We start from the raw sequence: 22797 nt of genomic DNA on the forward strand, positions 1-22797 counted from the left end.
GATGGCCAGAGGGCAACCCGATCCACCCCATACCACTTCTCCTTCTTAATTAGAGAAGCAGCGTGGCTCAGCGGAAAGAGCCCGGGCTTGGGAGTCAGAGGTCTTGGGTTCGAATCCCGCCTCTGCCACTTGGCAGCTCTGTGACTGAGGGCAAGTCACTTCACTTCTCTGGGTCTCAGGGACCTCATCTGTAAAATGGGGATTAACGGCGAGTCTCACGTGAGACAACCTGATGACCCTGTATCTACCCCAGCGCTTAGAACGGTGCTCTGCACATAGTAAGCGCTTAACAAATACCAACATTATTATTATTATTATTATTATTATTATTTCCTCTGCCTCTTGCCCCTTCCGGTCTCACCGGGACTCCAAGAGCTCTGGCCTGGCCCCCCGCCCATTACTAACCCATCGGTTACATGGGGGATTTTTTTCTCCTCCCTTGAATGAACCCGGGGCAGAAAGGGCAGCAAAGCCCCCAAACCCAGTTGCCCTTGGCGATGTCCAAACCATCCCTGCCCTTTCCCTCTAGATTGTAAGCTCGTCCTCTAGACCGAAAGCTCACTGGGGCCAGGGAAAGCATCCCTTATATTATTGTAGTGTACTTTCCAAAGTGCTTAGTACAGTCCTCTGCGCCCAGTTAGCGCTCGATAAATACGGCCAATTGATTGATTTTCTGGTCATGAGAAACAGCATGACGTAGTGGGAGTCAGAAGGTCACCGGGTTCTAATCCCGGAGCTGCCACTTGTCTGCTGTGTGACCTTGGGCAATTCACTTCACTTCCCTGTGCCTCGGTTACCTTACCCGTAAAACGGGGATCGAGACCGTCAACCCCACGTGGGAGAAGGACCAACCCCATTTGCTTGTATCCACCCCAGCGCCTATGGCTCAGTGGAAAGAGCCTGGGCTTCAGAGTCAGAGGTCATGGGTTCGACTCCCGGCTCTGCCACCTGTCAGCTGTGTGACTGTGGGCGAGTCACTTCACTTCTCTGCGCCTCAGTGACCTTATCTGTAAAATGGGGATTAACTGTGAGCCACACGTGGGACGACCTGATCACCCTGTATCTACCCCAGCGCTTAGAACAGTGCCCTGCACATAGGAAGCGCTTAACAAATACAAATGATTATTACAGTGCCCGGCACATAGTAGGAGCTTAACAAATTCCATTATTACTATTATTTTGATTATCAGGAGGGGCCCCGGTCCCACACCTGCTCAGGCGGCCTGGAGTCCCCCTCATGTCCATCACTGGGCTGAACGGAGGCCTCTGCGTCTGGGGGGCTGGTGGGGAACGTGGCCGGGGAGTCGGAGAGCGGAGAGGCGGGGCTGTAGGCCGGGGGCACTTGGGACAGCTGCCGTTGCAGAAGCTGCAGGACGATGCCCAGGTCCGCCGACATCCGAGACTCCAGCCTGCCGGAAAGATGGGTATCAGAGATTATTGATCGCTAATAATAATGATAGCGTTGGTATTTGTTAAGCGCTTACCAAGTTCTAAGCGCTGGGATAGATACGGGGCAATCCCACGTGAGGCTCGCAGTCTTCATCCCCATTTTCCAGATGAGGGAACTGAGGCACCGAGAAGTGAAGTGACTTGCCCACAGTCACCCAGCTGACAGGTGGCGGAGCCGGGATTAGAACCCAGGACCTCTGACTCCTGAGCCCGGCTCTTTCCACTGAGCCACGCTGCTTCTCTATCTTCAGGTCTGCCCCCTCCTCTACACCGTGAGCTCACTGCGGGGCAGGGAATGTGTCTACCAACTCTGCTGTACTGGACTCTCCCAAGCGCTTAGTATTCGTTCATTCAATAGTATTTGTTGAGCGCTATGTGCAGAGCACTGTACTAAGCGCTTGGAATGGACAGTTCGGCAACAGACAGAGACCATCCCTGCCCAGTGACGGGCTCACAGTCTAAGCGGGGGAGCCAGACAGCGAAGCAAAACAGAACAAATCAACATCATCAAGATAAATAGAATCAAAGTGATGTACACCTCATTAATAAAATAAATAGGGTAATGAATAATAAACAGAAATGAGCACAGTGCTGAGGGGAGGGGTTAGTACAGTGTTCTGCACACAGTATGCCCTCAATAAATACCACTAATGATGAGGATGATGAATTATTGTCAGAATTGTTGACTGATTGGTTGCTATGGCTCCACCGGCCAGCCCGGCCCCACAGCCTTGTGACTATTCCTGGCCTAGCCCCGGGACGTTAGAAGAAGCAGCGTGGCCTAGTGGTTAGAGCCCGGCTCTGGGAGTCAGAAGGTCTTGGGTTCTAGTCCTGGCTCTGTCACTTGTCTGCTGTGTGACTTTGGGCAAGTCACTTGACATCTCTGGGCCTCAGTTCCCTCATCTGGAAAACGGGGATTGAGACTGTGAGTCCATGTGGGACAGAGACTGTGTCTAACTCAATTTGCTCGTATCCACCCCGGTGGTTAGTACAGTGTCTGGCACATAGTAAGCGCTTAACAAATATCACAATTGTTATTATTATTATTAAATCCTCAATCCAACCTCAAGATGCTGTATGAGGACCAGAATAAAGGGAAACATGCAGAGAATCCAGTGACCAAAAAGCAGTTATCAGCATCTGTTGTCCCATTCATTCATTCAATCGTATTTATTGAGCACTTACTGTGTGCAGAATGCTGTATTAGGCGCTTGGGAGAGTACAATCAATCAACCTGGCATAGTGGCAAGAGCATGGGTTTGGGAGTCAGAGGTCCTGGGTTCTCATCCCGGCTCCACCACCTGTCAGCTGGGTGACTTTGGGCGAGTCACTTAACTTCTCTGTGCCTCAGTTACCTCATCTGGAAAATGGGGATCAAGACTGGGAACCCCAAGTGGGACAAACTGGTAACCTTGTATCTATCCCAGCGCTTAGAACACTGCTTGGCACAAAGTAAGTGCTTAACAAATGCCATTATTATTATTATTATTATTATTATTATTGTCTGCTGTATGAACTTGGGCAAGTCACTTCACTTAGTTACCTCATCTGCAAAACGGGGATTAAGAGTGCAAGTCCCCCCTTTTAGACTGTGAGCCCGTTACTGGGCAGGGATCGTCTCTATCTGTTGCCGAATTGTACTTTCCAAGCGCTTAGTACAGTGCTCTGCACATAGTAAGCGCTCAATAGGTACGATTGAATGAATGAGTGAATGACTGCGGGACAGGGACTGTGTTCAACCTGATGACCCAGTATCTCCCCCAGCTCTTAGAACAGTGCTTGGCACATAGTAAGCACTTAACAAATACCATAATAATAATAGAATAGAGCAAGAAGCAACCATGGCCGTGCGATCAATAATAATAATAACGATGTTGGTATTTGTTAGGCACTTACTATGTGCAGAGCACTGTTCTAAGCGCTGGGGTAGATACAGGGTCATCGGGTTGTCCCATGTGAGGCTCACAGTCTTCATCCCCATTTTACAGATGAGGTCACTGAGGCCCAGAGAAGTGAAGTGACTTGCCCACGGTCACCCAGCTGCCAAGTGGCAGAGCCGGGATTCGAACCCATGATCTCTGACTCCCAAGCCCGGGCTCTTTCCGCTGAGCCACGCCGCTTCCTTTTCAGCGGCAGAGATCATGCCCACTCACCTGGTCAGCTGGGCCTGGAGCATCTCCAACCTGGAACCCAGATCCCCCGGCGGCCAGGAGTCCGGGCCCCGAGGAGCGTCCGGGGCCCCGCGCCGCAGGGGCTGGGAGCGGGGGGCAGGGCGGCGCCCGCCCCACAACCCAAACACGCTCGGGCCGCCTGCAAAGAGACACCAGGCCAACGGGCCGAGGCCGAGGCCTAGGTCGAGGCCGGCCCTCCTGGCCCGCTCCCCGTCAGACCCCCCGCCTCTTCTCCATCTTCGTGCTCCCCCTTCCTCCACAGGGGAATCCCCACCCTGAGGCGGCGGGCAAGCTCGGTAGAGGACGCTCCCCCAAGCATTCAGTACAGTGCTCAGCCCAGAGTCGGTGCTCCTCAAACACGACTGATGGATTGACTGAATGATGGAGATGCGGTCTCCCAGCCCCAAGGTGCTCCAACCTCCTCCCCGCTCCCCCTCTCCCGGCGAGGCCCTCGGGGACCCGACCAGGGCCTGGGAGCCGGAGGGCGAAGCCGGGACCGGGGGACGGAGCTGAGGGCCGAGGGGCACAACTGAGCCCGAGCCGGGGCTCAGCATCCCTGGAGGACCACGGTCACACCTTCAGCCGGGACGCGGAGGTGGGCCGTCCCTGCCCGACCTCGGGGAGGCCCGGGCGGGAGCGGGTTAGGGGAATGGGGCCGGTTGGGGACGGGGGTGGAGGGGTGGGGAGGCCTCGGGGGGCTCCGCTTACCCGGACACACCTGCCCGCTGCCCCCGGCCCGGCCCGGGCCCTCGCTGCTGGGACTGCTGAGGCTGAGGCTGAGGCCGGCCGGAGAGAAGTCATCCTGGGAGAGGGGGAGGGGGCCGCCCTCCCTGCCGCTGCGGGAGCTGACGGTGGAGATGCTGCCCGCCTCCCCGGGGGGCCGGCTCGGGGCCGAGTACGGGAGGTCCCGGTCGGCCTCCGGGCTCTCCACCGCCGCCGCTGCACCGTCCGGCTCTGGGGACCCACGGGCACACGAAGGGAGGGGTTGCGGTCGGGGCGAGGCGTGGTGGGGGGCTCCCCGCCAACGGGGGTGTTGGGAAGACCAAAGCAGAGGCTGGGGGCCTGGGCCACGGGGAGCCGTGGCTCCAGGAAACGGGAGGGTGTTGGGAGAGGGAAGGGAGGGTGGGGAGGGGGCAGCATCCAGGTCGGGCAGAGGTAGGCCTCGATCACCGGGAAGAGGATGGGGAGTGGACGGGGGCAGTACCCGGTGCCGGCGGAGATCGGCCTTGTCCACCGGCAAGGGGTCGGGGAGTGGACGAGGGCCCGAGGAAGGGCGGCACCCGAGGCTGGCCTTCCTCACCGGGAAGGGGTCAGAGGAGGGGACGGGGACGTGGAGCGGGTGTCCAGACCTGGCCCACGTGGGTAAGACAGGGCCGCGGAAAGGGGAAGCGTCCGGGCCTGGGGAAGGCCGTCCTTGCTCACCGGCCTTGCTGAGTTTGCGGAGAGAACAGCGGCGGCGGGCTTGGCCATACAGGTCCTCGTAGTCCAGGGTGTGCGGTGGCGGCCGCGGGGGCGACAGGGGGGACTGGGGGAGGCTGTCTACCTGTGGGGGACAATTCCGGGGGTGGAGCTGGGCCCGGGCCCCGGAGACGCTCCCCCGGCCTCCGCCACCAACACTTCTCCCTGCCTCCTCCCTCCTCCCCCTGCCTCTCTCGGGGGAGGCAGTGTGGCCCAGTGGAAAGAGAGCGGGGCCGGCGGTCAGAGGACCCACATTCTAGTTACGGCTCCACCTCTTGCCTGCTTGCGTGACGCGGGCAAGTCCCTTCACCTCTCCGGCTCTCAATCCCCTCATCCGCAAAATGGGGATAAGACCGATGGTGTCCCCAGCCGCCCCCGCCCCCCCCCGGGACCTCGGTCAGTCAATCGTATTTAGTGAGTGCTATTATGTGCAGAGCACTGTATGAAGCGCTTGGGAGAGTACAATATAACACTATAACAGACTCATTCCCCGCCCACGGCGAACTTATTAATTTAATTTAATATTTAACTGTGGCATTTGTTAAGCACTCACTAAGTTCCCGGCACTATTCTAGTCCCCGGGGTGGATAAAGCAGAGTTGGCCGCAATCCCTCTCCCGCTGGGGGCTCGCTATCTTAATCCCCATTTTACAGCTGAAGTAACCGAGGCACAGAGAAGTGAAATGACTTGCCCAAGGCCACCCAGCAGCCAAGTGGCAGAGTCGGGATTAGGACCCGAGTCCTTCTGACTCCGAGGCCCTTGATCTATCCGCTAGGCCAAGCTGCTTACGGTCTAAGGACCTATTCATCTCTGAGGGTGACTCAATGGTTCCAAAGTCCTGCGGGCACCGCCGGTGCGGGCAGAGGGGGAAAACCTCCAGTTCCCGGCCCGGCCCCTCTCCGGGGGTCTGGGCAAACCGTGACTCACGTCCCGCAGGTCAAAGGTGATCTCCAGGTTGCTCCAGAAGCTGTCGGAGAAGGCCGGGTACATGTCCAGAACCTCGAGGAGGTCCTCGCGCTGGATCCTGTGCAGGTCGCAGTAGGTGAGGGCCCGCACGTCGGCGCTGGACTTGCCCGGCCGGGTGTAGAGGCTGACGGCCTCGCCGAAGATGTCGTTCTTTCCTGCTGGCCGGAGGGGGACGTGAGGGAAGGAGGAAGAAAGGGAGAGGGTCCTTCCTGGGGGCTGGGCAGGTCCTCCCTCTCGATGCCACGTCAGTCTGGGATCGGAGCTCGGAGGAGGCTCCCCCAGGCCCCGAGACTGCACCCCCAAATCCGCCCTGTCCCCACTCCTCCTATGGACATAGGGTCAGTCTCAGCCCGATTCACCTGGCGAAGGAGGATTGTAAGCTCGTCTCTAGACTGTAAGCTCGTTGTGGGCAGGAATATCTCTACTGTAGAACTGTACTCTTCCAAGCACTTAGTACAGTGCTTTGCACGCAGTAAGCGCTCAGTAAATCTGACTGAGTGAAGTATGATTGAATTTATTTGGGCTCGCGTTTCCGAAATTCTCCAGAACCCGCACCTCGCTCGAAGGCCTCTGCTGATCCCGTCCTCCCACCCAAAGTATGATCCAGCAGCGTGGCTCAGCGGAAAGAGCACGGGCTTAGGAGTCAGAGGTCGTGGGTTCTAATCCCGGTCCCGCCACCTGTCAGCTGTGTGACTTTGGGCAAGTCACTTAACTTCTCGGTGCCTCGGTTCCCTCATCTGTAAAATGGGGATTAAGACCGTGAGCCTCACGTGGGACAACCTGATTTCCCCGAATCTACCCCAGCGCTTAGAACAGTGCTCGGCACATCGTAAGCTCTTAACAAATACCAAAAATCATTATTATTATCTAGCCAGTTTTATTCACCGAGAAGAAAAACAGACCAACAGGCCCAATCGGGAATGGACGAGGCCCAGTCCGAACCCGCCATTCTCCACGGACTTTAAACTAGCTGTGTCAACCGGGCACTGCTTGAGGAGGGCTAGGGTCCCACCCTCATATCCAGGGAGGCTCCCCGGCTCCAGAACCGGTTCTCCGCGGCCCGGACCGAACCAGGCCTGGGCAAGTCCCCACGAGGCCGAGGCCCGGCCGGTCCCGCCCTGACCCAGTGGTGGTCCCGCCTCGGCCCTGGTGGTGTGGCCCACCTAGGATGGCCACCACGATGTCCTCGCGCAGGATCTCGATGGAACCGCGGGCGATGAAGTAGAGGGTGGTGAGGACGTCTCCGTAGTGCACCAGGGTGTCGCCGGGGGGTGCGTGGGTGGTCTTGAACTTCATGGCCAGAGCCCGCAGGCAGCCCTTGCTGGCCCCGTGGAAGGCCTTGCAACGCTGCAGCAGAGTGCGGTTCAGGTGGAGGCAGATGTCGGCCTGCAGGCACTCCGGGAACCCCTTCAGCACCTGCGGGGGACCAGGACCGGAGGCTGAGCGTGGGTGGAAGTTGAGCGGAGGTGGAGGCTGAGCGGGGCCAGAGGGCGAGCAGGGACGGAGGCTGAGCGGAAGAGGAGGCTGAGTCGGGTGGGGAAGGCCGACGCAGCCCGGCCCAGGGTTCATCCTATCCTCTTACCTGAGGGATTGGGGAAGGGCTGGGGAGGGATTGGGAAGATCACGGAGGGATCGGGGAGTGATAGGGGAGGTGATTAGGAGGATCGGAGGAACCACTGGGGAGGCGTTGAGGCTGGATCGGGGAGACAGTGGGGAGCCTTCGAGCTTCCCTCCCAGAGGCACTCCCAGCCACCCCCCACCCCCCAGCCAACTCCTGACCACACGGCAGGTAACACGGTGACCCGCTGGCTTGGGACCCATCTCAAACTGGGGCAGAGCACCGCAAGCCCAGCAGCTTAAGGAGAACATGTAGAGGTGGAGGCCAGCGAATAGTGGGGTGGAACCAGCATGGAACTGGAAGGCAGGGAACCTGGGCTCTAGCCCCATCTCTGTGTCTGTGTGTGACACAGGGCAAGCGGTTTAAGTGGGGATTCCTTCACTGCCCACCTCTTAGCTTGGGAGCCCTGTATGGGGTGGAGACTGTGTCCGACCCGCTTAACTTGTATCTTGGACCCAGCGCTTAGCCCAGGCTTTTGTTCCCTAGTGAGGGCTTAGTAAACACCATAAACAGCGTGATTCTGTGGAAAGGGGCACGGCCTGGGAGTCAGAGGACCTGGCTTCTAATCCTGGATCTGCCACTTGCCTGTTGGGTGACCTTGGTCTGGTCCCTTAACTGCTCTGTGCCCTGGTTTCCTCCTAGGTAAAATGGGGATACGAAACCCACTCTCCCTCTTACTTAGACTGTGAGCCCCGGGTGAGACAGGAACTCTATCTGGCCTGATTATCTTGTACATACCCCAGTGTTTAGTACGGTGCTTGGTGTAGTGAGTGCTCAACGAATGAGTATCACTATTCGTTATTATTAGAGCCAACTTCAGCCCAAATACATTTATCTTTTCTGCCTTTATCTCAGCCCCAGCTGCTGGCAGGGAATTTTACTCTTCAATTTTCAGACTCATCCCCCAGTTCCCAGATGTTCTCCAGAACCTAAACTCCCTCCTGAAGTATGATCTAGCCAGTTTTATTTACAGAATAGAGCACGAGTTCTAATCCCGGCTCCGCCACTTGTCTGCTGTGTGGCCTTGGGCCAATCTCTTCACTTCTCTGTGCCTCAGTTACCGCATCTGTAGTATGGAGAGCGAGACCGTGAGCCCCATGTGGGACAGGGACTGTGTCCAACCCGACTGACTTGTACCCACCCCAGAACTTGGTACAGTTCCTGGCCCATAGTAAGTGCTTGACAAATACTATAATTATTATTAATTAGTATTATTCTTACTAGAAAAAAACCAGACTAACAGGCACGATCTGGAATGGATGAGACCCAGCCCAAACATGCAGGCTCCCAGCTCCTCTCCGAGTAGGCCGAATCCCCTTGAGACCCCTGTTGCTGGCCCACTGGCCTGAGTCGGGCCCTTACTGACCCCCCGGGGGTGGAGTCCACAGGCCTGGATCCATTTTCATTAGAGGCCCTAAAGGCTGTCCTCCTCTCTCCCAGACCCTGCTATAAGCGCTGCACCGCCCTTTTCTGGATTTACTGTCCCACTCTCTTGAACTAATTTTACACATCTTCGTCACTTTGCGTATGTGTCGATTCAGTAATTTATTCAATTATGCCTTTCAACTACTCGATTGGTCAATACATCGATGATGATGATGATATTTATTAAGCAATTACTATGTGCCTAGCACTGTTCTAGGCGCTGGGGTAGATAGAAGGTAATCAGGTCGTCCCACATTGGGCTCACTGTCTTAATCTCCATTTTACAGATGGGGTAACGCAGGCACAGAGAAATGTAGTGACTTACCCAAAGTCACCCAGCTGATAAGCGGTGGAGCCGGGATTAGAACCCACGACCTCTGACTCCCAAGCCCATGCTCTTTCCACTGAGCCACGTCTCCCCTGTTAGAATGTAAGCTCCTCGTGGGCAGGGAAGACGTCCCTCCTTTATCCTCTACTTACCAAGTGGCCGCATCCAGTGGATGGTCAGTATTCAATTATGACTCTTAACTACTCGATTTATCAATACTCTGGTATGATGATGATATTTTTTAGACGCTTACTATGTGCCTAGCACTGTTCTAGGCGCTGGGGTAGATACAAAGTAATCAGGTCGTCCCACACTGGGCTCACTGTCTTAATCCCCATTTTACAGATGGGGTAACGGAGGCACAGAGAAACGAAGTGACTTGCCCAAAGTCAGGCAGCGGATAAGTGGCGGAGCCGGGATTAGAACCCATGACCTCTAACTCCCAAGCCCATGCTCTTCCCACTAAGCCGTGTCTCTCCTCTTAGAGTGCAAGCTCCTCGTGGGCAGGGACCGCGTCCCTTCTTTATCCTCTACTTACCAAATGGCCGCATCCAGCGGATGGTCAATAAATACTACAAAAAACCACTGCTGCTATGAGTACAACTAATAATAATAATAACGATGATGGTATTTGTTAAGCGCTTACTATGTGCAAAGCACTGTTTTAACTACTATTCTTACCACCACCATCTGGATCAGGGCTCCTTCCCTTCCAGGAAGGCGCAGGTGCTGCCTAATAGGTTCCTCTCTGGCCCAAGCTGGTTCACTGGATCTGGGGTCTGGAACCCCCGGCCCCCCTGCCCTCCCGCCCCCCTCCCCCCAGACCCTCCCCGTCCCCCACCACTCACCGCGTTCATGTCAATGCCGTTGGTGTAAGACCAGGCGTGTTGGAAATACTCCTCCAGCCGTTGCCGCAGGGGGTTGGAGATCTGGTGGAAGCGGATGAACTCCTTGACCCTGAGCATCTGGGTGTGGTAGCGGGCGGTGCCCGAGTAGAGCCGCTGGATGATGGCCGACACGTTGCCAAAGATGCTGGCGTACATCAGGGCTGGCGGAGAGAGGCAGAGGCTCTTGGTCCCTCAGCGGCCCCTTTAGACTGTAAGCTTGTTGCGGGTAGGGAATGTGTCTGTTTTACCCTTACATTAGACTCTCCCAAGTGCTTAGTACAATGCATTGCAAGCAGAAAGCACTCAGTATATACAGCTGAATGAATGAATGAATGAATTAATTAATTAATTGGGGGCCTCCCTGCCCTCTGGGCCTTTCCACATCCCCACTGACCTTGGGCCCTGGGTTCTCTCAGAATCACTCTTCTTCCCGCCCGCGTCTCCACCATCCACTAACACCCTTCCCCCAGGACCGGAGGGGTCCACTAATGCCCCATCCCTGTAGCTGGACTGGTCCGTTACTGCCCTACCCCCATGGCCGGGCCGGTCCAATAGCACCTCGCCCTCCCCGGTCAGACCAGTCAACTAACACCGTACGTGGCCAGTCCGATCCACTAATGTCCCGCCACTGTGGCTAGCCTGGTCCTTACAGCCTTATTCCTGTGGTCAGACTGATCCACTAAAGCCCAGACCTTGTGGCTGGTCCATTTCACTAATACCCTGCCCCGTGGTTGGACCAGTCCACTGACACCCTGCCCCCATGGCTGTACTGGTCCATTAGTGCCCAAATCTCATGGCCAGTCCAGTCCACTAACACCCTCTCCTCATGGCCGGACCCATCTACTGACACCCCGCCCTCATGGTCTGACTGGTCCACTAATACCCTGCTTCCGTAGTTGAACCACACCACCATGCCCTGCCCCCCAGGCTGGACTGGTCCACTAACACTCTGCCTCGATGGCCTGACCAGTCCACTATCATTATGTCCCCATGGCCGGACCGGTCCACTACCGTCCTGCCCCCGTGGTCTGACCGGCCCCCGCAGCTCAGCCAGGCCCGGACCGGAGTGGGTGCCAGGCCCCCAGCCCGACTCACAGCCGATGAGCATGACGCAGATGGAGAAGATCTTCTCGGAGTTGGTGTTGGGCGACACGTTGCCGAAGCCGACGCTGGTCAGGCTGCTGAAGGTGAAGTAGAGGGCGGTGACGTACTTGTCCTTGATGGAGGGGCCGGAACTGAGGTCGCTGTCGTTGTAGCGTTTGCCGATCTGGTCCCCCAGGTTGTCCAACCAGCCGATCCTGTGCTCCATGTAGGGCCGCTCCACGTTGCCGATGGCGTACCAGATGCAGGCCAGCCAATGGGCGATGAGCGCGAAGGTGCACATGAGCAGGAAGAGCACGGCCGCCCCGTACTCGGAGTAGCGGTCCAGCTTCCGGGCCACCCGCACCAGCCGCAGCAGCCTCGCCGTCTTCAGCAGCCCGATCAGCGTGGTGGTCTGTTGGGTTGGGGACGATGCTGAGAGCCCGGCTACCCCCGCCGCCCCGGCTCGAGGAGGCCGGCAGCCTTACCCGGGGCTCAGAGCTGGAAGCCCGAGCCCCTCGGTCTGGGGGATGCCGGCTCCGGGACGGGGTCCGGGCCAGCCGACGTGTTGCCGGCCCCATTGCTCGCAAACGGGAGGAGGAGAGGGGAGGGCTTGGTGTCATTCATAGTTATGATACTTTTTAAGCGTTTACTACGTATCAAGCACTTGTCTACAAGCTAATCAGGACTGGGCACAGTCCCTGTCCCGCACGGGGCTCACGGTCTTAATCCGCGTTTTACAGATGAGGTAACTGAGGCCCAGAGAAGTGAAGTGACCTGCCTAAAGTCACACAACAGACATGTGGCGGAAGGGATTAGAACCCAGGTCCTTCTGACTTCCAGGCCAGTGCTCTATCCACTAAGCCACGCTGCCTCTCTGTTCTCCCTTCCCTCCAGCAGCCTGCTCCTCTGACTCGCTATGGGCCGTACGAGGATGGGAGGGAGGGTGATGCCCCACATGTATCAACAGAGGGTGAGACCTAAACTATATGTGGCATTGAGAAATGACTCTGGAAGACATTCTGCCCTTGGCCACACCCCGCTGGGGCCTGCCCCGGGGTCTTCCCTCAGGCCCAGGCCTGGGAGTCAGGGGTTGTGAGTTCCAACCCCAACTCTCCCACTCGCCGGCTGTGTGACAAGTCAGTCAAACCGTGTCCATCCTGATTATCTTGTATCTACCCCAGCGCTTGGAACAGTGCCCGGCACATAGCAAGTGCTAAGAGCCCGGGCTTGGGAGTCAGAAGTCGTGGGTTCTAATCCCGGCTCTGCCACTTGTCAGCTGGGTGACTTCGGGCAAGTCACTTAACTTCTCTGTGCCTCAGTTACCTCATCTGTAAAATGGGGATTAAGACTGTGAGCCCCACGTGGGACAACCCGATGATCTTGTAACCACCCCAGTGTTTAGAACAGTGTTTGACATATAGTGAGTGCTTGGCAAATACCATCATTATGAAATATCTCCCCCAAATAAAAAATGAAATAAAATAAAAACCTCTCCATGCCTCAGTTTCCTCAAGCTCCTTGTGAGCAGGGAATATGTCCGCTTTATTGTTGGGTTGTACTCTCCCAAGGGTTTGGTACAGTGCGTGGCACACAGTAAGCATTCAATAAATACAATTGATTGATTCCTCAGCTATGCAAATGGGGTTAAGACACCTGTTCTCCACCCGAAAGCCGCAGGTGGGGCAGGGACTGTGTCCGATCAGATTGGATTGTATCCTCCTCAGTGTCCCAACACCAGTCTGTGTGGGAAGCAGGATGGCCTAGTGGAAAGAGCTTGGGCCCAGGAGTCAAAGGATCTGGGTTCTAAACCCATCCCTGTCACTTGCCTGCTGTGTGACCTGGGGCAAATCACCAACTTCTCTGTGTCTCAGATCCCTCCTGTGCCAAATGGGGATTCGATACCAGTTCTTCCTCCTAGTTTAGACTGTGAGACGCCATGTGGGCCAGGGTCTGTGTCTGACCTGATTAACTTGTATCTACTCCACCACTTAGGACAGTGTTTGACACATAGTAAGGACCCAACAATAATAATAATAATAATAAAGACTTAACAAATATGATGATGATGATGATGACGGAGGATGACTTTGGGGTTGGGATCCCCTGTGGTCCCGAGGGCCCAGGGCTCACCTCGTCCGAGCCCGTGCGGAAGATGAGCAGGTCAAAGGGAATGGCGGCCACCATGTCGATGAGGAACCAGCCTTTGAAGTAATGCACGGCGATCTTGGCCGGGTGGCTGACCACCTCATCGTTGGTGTTGACGTAGGTGGTGCGGAAGTTGATGACGATGTCCACGATGAACATGATGTCCACGATCAGGTCCACCACCGTCAGAGGGTTGCAAGCGTAGCCACAGTCCCAACGCCGCGACTCCTCCTGGTCGTTCAGCAGGAAGGCGGCCGAGTAGGGCGTGAAGACAGCCGTGTAGATGACCAGCAGCAGGATGAGCCAATCCCACACGGCCTTGAAGGGGCTGTAGTGCAGGATGGTCCAGCGGTGGATGCGGGGGGCCTGCAGCTTGTACTCGGGCAGGACGTCGGCCCCCAGAGACAGGACCTGAGCGCCGGGTGGAAGAGAGAGATCAGATGGAGAGGGTGGGAGCAGCCTGGGGTGGGAGCTTGAGTGAGGGGATAGGGTGGGAGGGAATGGGGCCTGCGATGGGGGGAGCTTAAAGAGGCAGAGTTATGAAATGGAGATTATGAAAATGGGATGGTGAAGAGGAGATGGGTAGGTGAGAAAGAGCGGGGAGATTCGGGGGGCGAGGGGAGATGAGTTTATGAGGGTAGAAGGGAGAAGAGTTTGTGAAGGAGAGAGAGAAGAATTTGGTGGGAGAATGGGGAGCTGGTTTGGTATGGAGAATTGGGAATTGGTTAGTGAGGGAGAGTGGGGAGACAACTTGCAATGGTTAGAGGGGGGAGAAGAGTTTGTGAGGGAGAGTGGGGAGGCTGGGTGAATGATGGAATTAAGTTTATGAAGGAGAGAGAAGGGAGAAAAGTTTGTGAGGGAGAATGGGGAGACAGTTTGTGAGTGAGAGGGAGGGGAAAAGAGTTCGTGAGGGAGAGTGGGGAGATGGGTTTGTGAGAGATAGTGGGGAGATAGTTTGTGGGGGGGGGGGAAGGGTTTGTGAGAGAGGGAGAGAGAGGGAGAAGAGTTGTGAGGAAGCGTAGGGAGACAGACTGGTGTGGGAGAGTGGGGAAATGGTTAGTGAGAGGGAGAGGGATTTGTGAGGGAGGGAGAGAGAGTGTAGAAGAGTTGTGAGGAAGAGTAAGGAGACAGGTTGGTGTGGGACAGTGGGGAGTTGGTTTGCGAGGGAGAGAGGGGAGAGGGCTTTGTAGGGGAGAGTGAGGAGACAGTTTATGAAAGACAGTTGGGAGACTGGGTTACTGAGGTGGGACTTGGTCGGATGGAGAGTGAAAGGGGATTAGGAAGGTAGGGGTTGAATTTTAGGCCTTATTTCCATTTCCGGCTGACAGGTCTCTGCCCTTTGAATGAATAAGTCTCTGCCAAACCTCTGACTCCCTCCCGCTCCACGGCTCTTCCCTATGTCCTTCCAACTCGTTGGCTCCAGTTTCCTCCTGCCTGAAAAATATTTCTGCTTCAGCTGCCTGGCCGCTGCCCTCCAGATTGCTAAATATCTGTCCTCGCTCCGTGCCCTTGTGGCTGACCCTTCTGGATCTTCTGTCCAACGGATTCTGGTCCCTCACCTCAGAGGTCTAACATTTCTAGCCACAAACCCTGAGGGGAGACCTTCCTTGTCCTCCATGGCTCTGGGCTGACCTGGGGCCAGATTGAGGTTTTGATGATCTTGGAGCAGAGGATTCCTGGAGCTCTGCCAGCCCAATATTTGTTTACTCCAGCTCTCCCTGGGGCTCACATGCCCCTTCTTCTGTGGGAGAGCATCTTCCTAACCCTGTGGGACATTTTTCACCTTTCAAAGGGACGAGCACAGGTGAGACCTTGGGAGTGTGGGGGTTCTTGGGGGCTGTGGAGATAATGGGAAGCTGAGGAGGACTGTCAGAGGCTATGGGGGATGCGGGTGGGCCTGGGAATGTGGGGGCCGTGGGGATCCTGGGCATTGTGGGGGATGGTGGGGGGCATGCAAGAATCCCCTCGAAGGTAGTGAGCCTTGGACAGCTGCCCTTCTACCCCTAGGTCAAATGACCCAGGGCCACTCCCAACAACTCCAGGGAGAGACCAGGGCAGTTTCAGACCCCTTAGGGTGTCTGTGGGTCACAGTCCTGTGTCCGGCGTGTTTGTGGGGGACCTGGACTAAGCCAGGCCCTGGACTTGCGGAACCATAACCCAGGTCCCCAAGAGAGCCCTGCCCTGGAGATCTCAAGTCCAAGGCCTCCCAGTTTGACAAGTCCTCCCCCAAGCCTGGGTCTTAGGCGGTCAGCTTCCGACACAAATTCAAGGGGTCTGGTTGGAACCAGAGTGGATTCAGAACCCCAGGAGCTGGGGGGCTTCTGGCAGAGGGGCAGTTTCTCCCTGTCCATTCGCTGGACTTGTACTAGGGCCATAAATTCTCCCAAACAGCCCCACCACCCCATCACTGGGGGTGGGTGATGGGGGTGGGGGGTGCCTAAGAAAGGATCCCCATTTCCACTGGTGGACATTGGTCAGCTGGATAGCAGAACTCTCGGAGTTGGGTGAGGTTGGTCGCTCCCGCCCTGATTCAGCCTCACATCACGTACCCAACCCAACCCTGCAAGACCAAGTCCGGGGGCACAACCCCTGCCCCAAGTCACGAGGATGATATGGATGGACAGGATTCTCTTCCTAGAACTCTACCTTTCATTCATTCTTTCGATCTTATTGAGCGCTTACTGTGTGCAGAGCACTGTACTAAGCTCTTGGGAGAGTACAGTATAACAATAAACAGACACATTCCCTGCCCACAGTGAGCTTACAGTCTAGAAGGGGAGAGCTCTCCTCCAAGAAGCCTTCCTCTTCTCACACTCCCTTCTGCGTCACCTTAACTTGCTCCTTTTATTCATCCCCCATCCCAGCCTCACAGCACTTATGTACATAGAGAAGCAGCGTGGCTTAATGGATAGATCATGGGTGTGAGACCCGGAAGGAAGTGGGTTCTAATCCCGCTTCTGCCACATGTGTGACCTAGGGCAAGTCGCTTCACTTCTCTTGGCCTCAGTTACCTCATCTGTAAAATGGGGATTAAAAGTGCGAGACCCATCTGAGACAGGGACCATGTCCAATGTGCTTAACCTGTACCTACCCCAGCACTTAGAACAGTGCTTAGCACATAGTAAGCGCTTAACAAGAATAGTAATTATTATCATCATCTGTTATTTATGTATGTATGCATATTAATGTCTGTCTCCCCCTCTGGACCGTGAGCTTGCTTTGGGCAGGGAATGTATCTGTTTATTGTTATGTTGTACTCTTCTAAGCACTTAGTACAGTGCTTTGCACACAGTCAACGCTCAGTGAAGACTACTGAATTTAGGCACTGCTACGCTCACACTCGGGTGTGCATTCTCTCTCTCTCTCTCTTTCTCTTTTTTGTCTCACAGGGAACAGGCCTGTGCAGCTCCCCGGTGAGCCCAGTGGAGAGGAACTAACAGCTGATCAATGGGGCTGGGGTCAGGGGAAGAGGAAGAGAAATGTCCCTGAGCACTAAAAATGCACACTCTCACTCCATCACTCAGTCACTCCCCATCTAACTGTTAACTCCCTCATTCTCCCTTTCGCTCTCACTCTCACTTTCCCACTCCCCGGACCCTGCTGTCCAGGCCGAGGGACCAGACATCCCAAGGGAGGCTGAGGACAACGAGCCCCAAGCAAGAACAAGGGGTGTGAGGTTTGGGGTGTGTGTGTTGTGTATGTGGGTGTGTGATTAGAGAGAGGTGTCCCCCCTTGTGTTGTCCCAGGAGCCTCAAGCTGCCCCTCTTTCCCTTGGCCCTCTTCCCCACCCTCCCTAACCTAAGAGACCCTCAGCAGGACGCGGGGCCACGGCCACACGTCAGGAGCACGGACCTCTACCCCGGACCTCCTCTGCTCTCCCACCCGAAAACTTCACCCCTCCAGGGAGACTGGATGGGGTGGAACCAGGGTCTCTAGGCAGTCTGCTCTCTGCAAGGGCTAGCAGGGGGCAAGAGAGAGCAGAGGGGGTAGAGCCCAGCAGGGAGGGGTGGAGGAGGGCAGCACCAGCCAGACCGTAGAGGGCAGGGCTGAGGAGAGAGAGGGAGGGATCCGAGCAGCACTGAGCCCGGCAGTTGGGATGGGCCTGGACCTTCTACTTGAGCCCCCTCTGACCTTCACCTCCCTTCACCCTGGGGTTCTCAGAGCAGAGACTCCCAAATGGGAGCCGATGTGCCAATCCCATCCATTCCATCATCTCTGCCCCACTCCCTGGGCCCGGGCCAAGAGGGCTCAACCCCATTCTGGGTTTGGTGGGAAAAACCCAGCAAGCAACAAACCCTTCCCCCCATTCCCACTGCTCCCAGGGTGTGGGCCGGGGGGTCAAGGGATGGAAGGTTAGGAGGGTCAAGGAGGTGGAGGTAGAAATTGGGTCAGAGAGGAGCCCAGTGAGAAGCAGAGCCCCGTGTCCGGAAGCCAATGTCCAGGCCTCCCACCCCAAGACCCCATGGGGTGGGAGAGGAAGGGGGCAACTGGGAAAGGAGGGCAGGCGACCAGCAGTGCTCAGCTGGGCTTACCCGCTGCAGCTTGGGTTTCAGACTCATTCTGTGGGCTGTGGAAGGTCAGCGGAGTTGGACGGAGCTGGCGTAGGGGGAGCGGGGGAGCCAGGCTGCGGGAGGAGGGGGGGGAGGAGGACAGAGGACCCAGGGAGGGAGGGAGCAGAAGGGGAAGGGAGGGGGCAGGAGAGGGGAGGGAAGAGAGGGAGAATGAGAGATGGAGAGGAGGGAGCTAACTGGAAGCCCAGGGGAAGGGAAAGACATTGCCTTTGGGGAGGAAAAGAAGGGAGATTGCTGTTCCCGGACAGAACTGTGCGGGCTGCTCCAGGCTTGGATGGTCTGCAGTCAGTCAGGGATGAGGCCACTCACTCCCTGCCCCCCCACCCCTCCAGATAAGACACTGTCTTTGTCCAAAACGTTTCTTACTTTTTTTTATGGTATCTGTGAAGCGCTTTGTGCTAGGCACTGTACTAAGCGCTGGGGTAGATACAAGCTAATCAGGTTGGACAAAGTCCATGGCCCACATGGGGCTCACAATCTTAATCCCCATTTTATAGATGAGGTGGTAGAGGTAAAGAGAAGTGAAGTGACTTATCCAAGGCCACACAACAGTCAAGTGGGGGACCTGAGATTAGAACTCAGGCCCGGGCTCTATCTACTAGGCAACACTGCTTTTCTTCTTGCTTGTGACCTCAGTTCTTTAGCCATGAAACCCTGACTGGCACCTCTGCCCCTCAAAGCAGAAAAATGCCCTTAGCTGCCTCTAGGACCCACCCGAGGGAGACTGGATGCCTCAGTGGAAACACTCCAGGTCTGGGAGTCAGGGGAACTGGGTTCTAATTCCAGCTCTGCCTGCTGTGTGACCTTGGGCAAGTCTTTGCACCTCCCTGGACCTCAGTGTCCTCATCTGTGAAATGGGGATCAGTTTTCAGAGAAGCAGCGTGGCTTAGTGGAAAGAGCACGGGTTTGGGAGTTAGTAGAGGTCGTGAGTTCTAATCCCGGCTCCGCCACTTATCGGCTGTGTGACTTTGGGCAAGTCACTTAACTTCTCTGGGTCTCAGTTACCTCACCTGTAAAATGGGGATTATGACTGTGAGCCCCATGAGGGACACCCTGATTACCTTGAATCTACCCCAGCACTTAGAACAGTGCTTGGCACATAGTAAGCATTTAACAAATACCACTATTATTATTATTATTATTCTCTGTTCACTCTCCCTCTTAGACTGTGAGCCCTGTCTGGGACAGGGACTGAAGTAGAGCTGATGAACCTGCATCTATCCCAGTGCTTAGCACAGTGCTTGGTGCACAGTAAGCACTTACTACTTACCATTGTTATCGTTGGGTTTGGACATTTGATATTCACCCCACTCCCAACTCCACAACACTTGTGTACGTATCTTTAAATTATAGATTATAAATGACATATTTCTTCATATTAATGTAATAATAACAATGATGATAATAATAATTATTGTATTTGTTAAGCACTTACGAAGCGCCAGGCTCTGTACTAAACGCTGGGGTGGATACAAGCAAATTGGGTTGGACAAAGTCCCCGTCCCACGTGGGGCTCACTCTCTTAATCCCCATTTTACAGACGAGGCAACTGAGGCCCAGAAAAGTGGCGTGACTTCCCAAGGTCACACAGCAGACAAGTGGTAGAACTGGATTAGAACCCATGACCTGCTGACTCCCAAGCCCCCGCTTTATCCAACTTGCCGTGCTGCTCGTCTGTCTCCCCCCCGTCTAGACTGTAAGCACGTCATGGGCCGGGAATGTGTCCGCTAATTCTGTCGGACTGTGCTCTTCCAAGCACTTAGTACAGTGCTCTGCACATAGTAAGTGGTCAGTAAATACCATTGATTGATTGACTGATTGAGTCTGAGCCTCAGGGGCAGCGGACAAGCATAAGGCCAGGTCATCTCTCCTCAAGCCATCCCTATGGCTCTCTCCTGTCCGTTCCTCTCACTCCAGACCTGCTTTTTTCGCTTAAATCTCCTCTTCTGAGCAGAAACGGCCTCCAAATTCCCCTGGGCTATAACTAAGGGATGGGGGTGGGGGGCTTCCAAAAGAAGATCCCTGCCCTGTTCAGCAGGATGAAGGGGGCGGGGGTAGGGCATGAAGAGGGGAGGACATGGGGGTCTCAGGCCAGAGTATCACCAGTCTGGGAGCTGGAATTGACCTTTTCCAGACCTGATGCTGCCGCTTGGCTGGCCAAAGGCCAAGACCCAGAGGCGGTGGAGGAGGCCGCTGCCGTCGCCTGGAGAAACGGCCTGTCGGATCCAGCCCATCCCCTCTGCCCCAGCTAACGACCCACCATCGACCGGCCGCTGGGCCCACGGAGAGGCAGCCCCGCTGCCTAGCAACCTGCTGGCCGTCGGCATACGTGGAGCCCGCGTGCGAGGGGAGCCGTGCCCTCTGGGCCCAGGGCCCCAGCCCCACGGTCCCCGAGGGCAGCCCCCGCTCTGCTAGGCTGGACGGCCCCCCCCCCCGAAGTCTGCAGGGAGTCTCTTTGTGCAGGGATCCGGGCAAGGAGGAGAGGTGATTGGAAACCAACCCGGGGAATGGCTTTTCCACCGAGATGGAAGCTCGGCCCAGCCTCAATCCCAGATAAAAGCAGCTCCCCTGCAGCTCCCCTGCAGCTCCCCAACAGCTCTCTCTATCTCCCAGCTTCTGCCCTGCCCAGTTCAGTCCCAAATCCAATCAGAGCCCCATCACAGTACACCAATAATAATAACTGGAGTGTTTCTTCAATGCTGACTCTGTGCCGAGCACAGTGCTAAGCACTGGGGTAGAGTCGAGATAATCGCTCTGGACGCAGCCTTTAGCCCATACGGGCACACGTTCTAAGTAGGTAGGAGAAGGATCCCCATTTACAGTTGAGGAAACTGAGGCGCAGAAAAGTTCAGTGACTTGCTCAAGATGATACAGCAGGCAAGTGTCAGAGCCAGGATTAGATCCCCTAATATGCAGCAGCCATTCCCTGCCTTCGAGGAACTTGCAGTCAATCGATCCATCGGTGAACGTCTATCATGTGCAGACCACTGTACTAAGCACTTCAGAGAGTCCACTAGAAGTTGGTAGACGTGCTCCCGTCTTTAAGGAACTTGCAATCAATCGATCAGTTAACGTCTCATGTGCAGAGCACTTCGCTAAGCACTCTGGAGAGTCCAATAGAAGTTAGTAAAAATGGTCTCTGCCATCAAGGAATTTGTAGCCAATCAATCGGTGGTATTTATGGGATGCCTACTGCGTCCTGAGCATTGAACTAAGCACTTGGGAGAGTCCAATAGAGTTAGTAGACGTGATCCTGCCCTGAAAGGGCTTCTGGTCTAGCTAGCGGCCTTCCCTGGGAAGGCGAAGGCTGGAGGAAGCCCCCCAGGGCCCGGTCCTCCCTCCTTAAATAGGGTCCTTCAACCCTCCTCCCTCTCTGGGGTCTGTCCCTCCCTCCTTCCCTCCGCCCTCTCCGGGTACCTGGGTGACCTTCTCCGTGACGTTCTGCGTGCGCTCCACGACTTTGTGAGGGGCGATGATCTCGATCTCCGTGGTGGAGCCCGAGCGGTGCTTCTCCAGGTTGAACTCGACGAAGTTGAGTGTGAACTGGGGGATCTGGCTGATGGTGCGGTATTTGACCGAGTCGGCGTCCGGCCCCAAAGCCTGTCCGCCCACCTTGCCCTGGGAGCCTTGTGAGAGGATCGGCCCCGTCACAGGGAGCTTCCGTCCTCCCCGAGGGGAGGCGGTTGGAAGGGGTTGGGGATGGAGAGGGGGCAAGGGGGTCTGAGACAAGAGGCAGCGTGGGTGCAGTGGGTTCAGGGCAATGTGCTCCCTCCCTACCGGGTTTCCCAGCCTGGGGGTCGGGCCCTCCCCTCCCCTCTCTTCCGGGGCCCCGGGCTTCCCACCGGATCTCAGGAAGCTTGGGGTCAAAAGGCGCCGGGACAGAGTGCGGTTGCTGTGCTTGGCGAGGAGCTGGGCCAGGTCCTCGAAGTTGAGGATGAACATGATGACGGCTCCGTCCTCGTTCTTCACGGGCACCACGTCCACCAGGCAGCGGAAACAGGAGGCTGCGGGCACCGGGCACATTTTTTAAAAAAATTGTTAATGGTATTTAAATAATTGTGTTATTTGTTAAGCGCTTACTATGTGCCAAACACTGCACTAAACGTTGGGGTGGATACAAGCCAATCAGGTTGGACACAGTCCCTGCCCCACATGGGGCTCACAGTCTTAATCCCCACTTTACAGATGAGGTAACTGAGGCATAGAGAAGTGAAGTGACACAGCAGGCATGAGCTCCCTAAATTCTCCCCTGCTCCTCTCCAGTCCCTCCTTCCTACTGACCCTTTTTAACTCTCCCATCTTTCCCAGCAGTATCTCAAGAGTAGACCACTGCCTCTCAAAATCCACCCCTTCCACCTGCAACTCCAACTCCCTCCCTCTGTGCTTTATCAAACACCTGTCCCCTCCCTTCTTCTCTCCTCGACTGCCATCTTCAACCGTTTACTTTCTAGTGCCTTTTTCCCCACTCCTTTCAAACACGCTCCCGTGTCCCTATCTTAAAAAAAACCCCTCCCTTCACCCCCACGGCTCCTCCAGTTATTGTCCGTATCTTTCCTAGCAGTCCTCTCCAAACTCCTTGAGAGAGTTGTTTACACACGCGGCCTCCATTTCCTCTTCTCTAATTTTCTCCTTGACCTCCTCCAATCTGGCTTGGAAGCCCTCACTTAATGGAAACTCCCCTCTCAAAGGTCACCAG

At 55.8% G+C, this 22797-nt stretch overlaps 1 protein-coding gene across 1 annotated transcript in view; it reads right to left on the reverse strand.

Moving 5' to 3' along the window:
- The window catches only part of KCNH6 (potassium voltage-gated channel subfamily H member 6), a 49013-nt gene that overhangs the window by 1499 nt on the left and 24717 nt on the right, over window positions 1-22797 (reverse strand). The window contains exons 3-13 of the mRNA XM_029074565.1: window positions 21944-22105; window positions 21519-21727; window positions 13516-13941; window positions 11398-11797; window positions 10264-10463; window positions 7208-7460; window positions 6006-6199; window positions 5043-5163; window positions 4329-4574; window positions 3603-3759; window positions 1211-1409 (exon numbers count right to left, since the gene is read on the reverse strand). Of these exons, the coding sequence (XP_028930398.1) occupies window positions 1211-1409; window positions 3603-3759; window positions 4329-4574; window positions 5043-5163; window positions 6006-6199; window positions 7208-7460; window positions 10264-10463; window positions 11398-11797; window positions 13516-13941; window positions 21519-21727; window positions 21944-22105 (2567 nt within the window). The remainder of the gene's footprint in view (window positions 1-1210; window positions 1410-3602; window positions 3760-4328; window positions 4575-5042; window positions 5164-6005; window positions 6200-7207; window positions 7461-10263; window positions 10464-11397; window positions 11798-13515; window positions 13942-21518; window positions 21728-21943; window positions 22106-22797) is intronic.

The sequence above is a fragment of the Ornithorhynchus anatinus genome, chromosome 11, assembly GCF_004115215.2.
Source record: "Ornithorhynchus anatinus isolate Pmale09 chromosome 11, mOrnAna1.pri.v4, whole genome shotgun sequence".
Classification (NCBI taxonomy): Eukaryota; Metazoa; Chordata; class Mammalia; order Monotremata; family Ornithorhynchidae; genus Ornithorhynchus; species Ornithorhynchus anatinus.